Source organism: Atta colombica, unplaced genomic scaffold (genome assembly GCF_001594045.1).
Source record: "Atta colombica isolate Treedump-2 unplaced genomic scaffold, Acol1.0 scaffold82, whole genome shotgun sequence".
NCBI classification, from domain to species: domain Eukaryota; kingdom Metazoa; phylum Arthropoda; class Insecta; order Hymenoptera; family Formicidae; genus Atta; species Atta colombica.
The window spans coordinates 527397-530791 of NW_017259575.1; the positions used below are offsets into that span (position 1 = coordinate 527397).

Sequence of the window (3395 nt, forward strand, 5' to 3'; positions counted from 1 at the left end):
ATATATTTTAAAATATATTATGTACCTATATTTATGATAAAATTTCTTTGTGTCATGATTCATACATACCTTTTTATCTTCAAAATAGATGACCAGTATGGAGGTATAATTTGATTTTTATAATTTTGTCTTTGTGCATTAATTATTGACAAAGCCATTTCTTGCGGTAAAAGATCTCGTATTAACCATGGAAACCTATATCGGTAAATAAAATAAAATTTAATCTTATTTTGTTACAGAAAACGGTCACAAACATCTTATTAATTAATTATCATTATTATTGATGATATATAAAAAGCACTTATTACAATTTTTTTATTATTATACTTATTACAATAAAGATTTATTAAAATAAAAATTTGTTTTCATCATATATGTATACATATATGTAAAAATGTATAAAAGGAATGGATTGCGCACGTGATACAAAGCACATGATACGAATGATATAAAAAATTGTTTACAATAGTATATTGTTGTAAAATTACCTAAAATATATATTTTTAACAAATCCGGTACGTACGAAGAATGGATAAACAGTTGTAAATTTAATCGATGACCTTCCGTTACTCAGTACATATAATTCATCCGATAAAGAATCCATAATTGCTGTTGATATAATTAGAAAAGCATACTTTCTCTTTATTTCCGCATACGTGTTATTCAAATTATGTGTCAATTATATGTGTGTAGTATATATATGTATGAGAATGCATCGCGAAAGCAAGTGAGGCGTGAGGACGGCACAAGGATGGCGCAACAAGAATTTAAATGTTTAATGTGCTTCTTTCTTTTCCATAAACAAAAGGATTCAGTTTATTCTTACAAGTAACATACACTTCACACAAAATTGAAAGTTACATTTTATTTTAATTATCCCTGATCAAGTTATTCGATCAAAGGAAAAGATCGCGGCGATTTTATGACTTGGCGGTTTCACACGGCGATTTTCTGTGCTATAGACAATTAGGCGAATTCTAAGAACTAAGAGTGCAGAAGTGACGGCAATCGGCGTATATATATTGTCTCCGCGGCACGGGGCTTCTTTTTAACAAGCCTGATATTCGCCAACAGTTATTATTTTAAAGTGACATCCGAGTAATGAGGTTGATTGGCTCCGATTCTCTTTTTCAATTTGCGGAATAATAGTCATGCGCGAACAGGAAATCCGCGAGTGGAATTGACGATCGCGCGTAACGTCTCCGCTAAACGATGCGCTCGCGCGCGCGGTCGCATTTTCTAGAAAATTCGATGAGCCGTTGCTGTTGTCGATGATATGTGTACAAAATAAGTTTACCTATTGAAAATAATAAAATGATAGAACTTGCAAAGATCGAGAACAAGCAAGCGAAGATTTTGAAGGCTCATTTTATACACACAATTTAATGACGTTTTCTAATGATTAAAAAAAAGAATTTTCGCTGTCGATTATGCGTGAGACGACGCAGCATAATAGTTTTTTTAGGATCTCAACATACACATATATATGTATATGTCTATATTTATATACATAAATATTAGTTATATGTACATATATGTATATTCTATCTTTTATTATACAATCATTCTATGAGTAATAAACTTGTTTCAGAAGTAGAAAAAAAAAATACAAAAAAAAACATAAAAAAACTTTCATTTATTTATAGACTTCAGTTTTATGTATTTCTAAACAGTACTGTAATGTATTGTTGTTAAAACGCATATTAGATTAAAATCATCATTGAGGAAATAATAAAATATTTTATTTCTGATTTTGTTCCTTTCTTACTGAGTGCCAAACTCACTTTTTTTATGAGTCCCCCTCTCCTCCAAGATCAAATAAATCTTTTTACACCCTACAACTTTTGTCTAAAACAATTTTTTATAAAATTTATATTTTTTGAGATATTTCGAGATCCGATCTTTTTCGAACATTCTGTCTGCCATAGCGATGTAACGACACGCTTTCGATCCTAGATCCATTTGCATAAAATTATCCTTTTGATGCCCCCAACAATCTTTGAAAGTTTGCGGTTGAATTTCCGGACATTGCGCGCGCGCGCGCGCGCGTGTGTGTGTGTGTGTGTGTGTGTATTAATCATATTTTTCCTTCCTATAATCATTCAATAAGGAATGAATTACCTGAAACTGCGAATTTTGTAGGGCAGTAAACTGTCCCATAACATATATTAAAAAGTGCTGCTATAGATGAAATCGACACAATATGACCATGATTCTTTTCGATCATGCTAGATAAGAATGCTTTCAATGTCTGAAAGTAATATTACTTTGTAAATAGTAATTTTCGGAAGCTCATAACCGCAGCACAGACTTTTGCATAACACATAACACATATACAAGCAAATCAACTAATCAGAATCTTTCCTTTTCTCCCATTTTATGGAAAAGAAGAATTTCGATTGATTGATTTCCTTATGCAAGAGTCTGTGCTGCGGCCATTAATCATATATTGATCTAAACCATTTAATACACTTTATTTACAAATATAACAAGTTGATGCAATATATCCGTTTCCAAAAATAAAGTCAATTATATTAACGGTTGCTTTTTATGTCTTGTAATTTTAATATCTCTTGATATACTTACCCAATAATGCGCTGTCATGTTGACATTTATGCCACGTGTAATTTCATCAGGACTTAGATTCAGAAAAGATTTGACAAACGCTATGCCGGCATTGTTAATTAAGATAGTTACGTCACCTACTTCTTCTTTTACTTTTTTGGCTACTCTGAAAACTTCTTTTTCATCTGCTACATTACATCTGTAAAACACACAGATTCTAATTAGAATTGATAATTTAATAGGTGTTCACATTATATCTAGGTTGTATGTTATATCTAGGTTGTGTTCCACGAAGCATTGTTATATAAATTTACCGATATGCATACACTGAGTCATTTCCTTTTTTTTTAATATCGTTCATTGTTTCATTATTATTTTCTTCATTAATATCCCAACATACTACTGTTGCTCCTAACGAAGCATAACCAATCGCTAATTCCTTTCCGATACCATGACCTGCACCCGTTATCTATGATAATATATTAATACAATTTAAATTATAATTATTATATATTACAACTTTTCGTTTAAAATAGCATAATTTCAAATTTTTATTCTTGCTTTAAAATGAAACTGAAATAAACTTTTGTTTAATAAAATACGTATTTTATTAAACAAATGTAAATGAAAACAAATGTATTAGAGTGTCTCAGTTTAAAGTCTAGAATACAAATCTTTCTATCTATGGTTACGTAACATTTTTCTTAAAATAATATTTATTATTTATAATAATAAAAAAAGATAGATAAGATAAAAACATTTGTTAATAAGTGAAAAACATTTGTTAAAGAAAATATTAATTTGTTGGAATTCAATTTTGGAAAAAATTT

General features: G+C 29.7%; 1 protein-coding gene across 1 annotated transcript in view; it reads right to left on the reverse strand.

Annotated features, from left to right (window-relative positions):
- Nucleotides 1-3264, reverse strand: part of LOC108692732 (short-chain dehydrogenase/reductase family 16C member 6-like) — a 5792-nt gene extending 2528 nt beyond the window's left edge. Inside the window, exons 1-7 of the mRNA XM_018201125.1 lie at nt 3258-3264; nt 3198-3226; nt 2880-3034; nt 2587-2764; nt 2122-2251; nt 489-609; nt 70-195 (exon numbers count right to left, since the gene is read on the reverse strand). Coding sequence (XP_018056614.1) covers nt 70-195; nt 489-609; nt 2122-2251; nt 2587-2764; nt 2880-3034; nt 3198-3226; nt 3258-3264 — 746 coding nt within the window. The remainder of the gene's footprint in view (nt 1-69; nt 196-488; nt 610-2121; nt 2252-2586; nt 2765-2879; nt 3035-3197; nt 3227-3257) is intronic.
- Nucleotides 3265-3395: the final 131 nt, after the last annotated feature.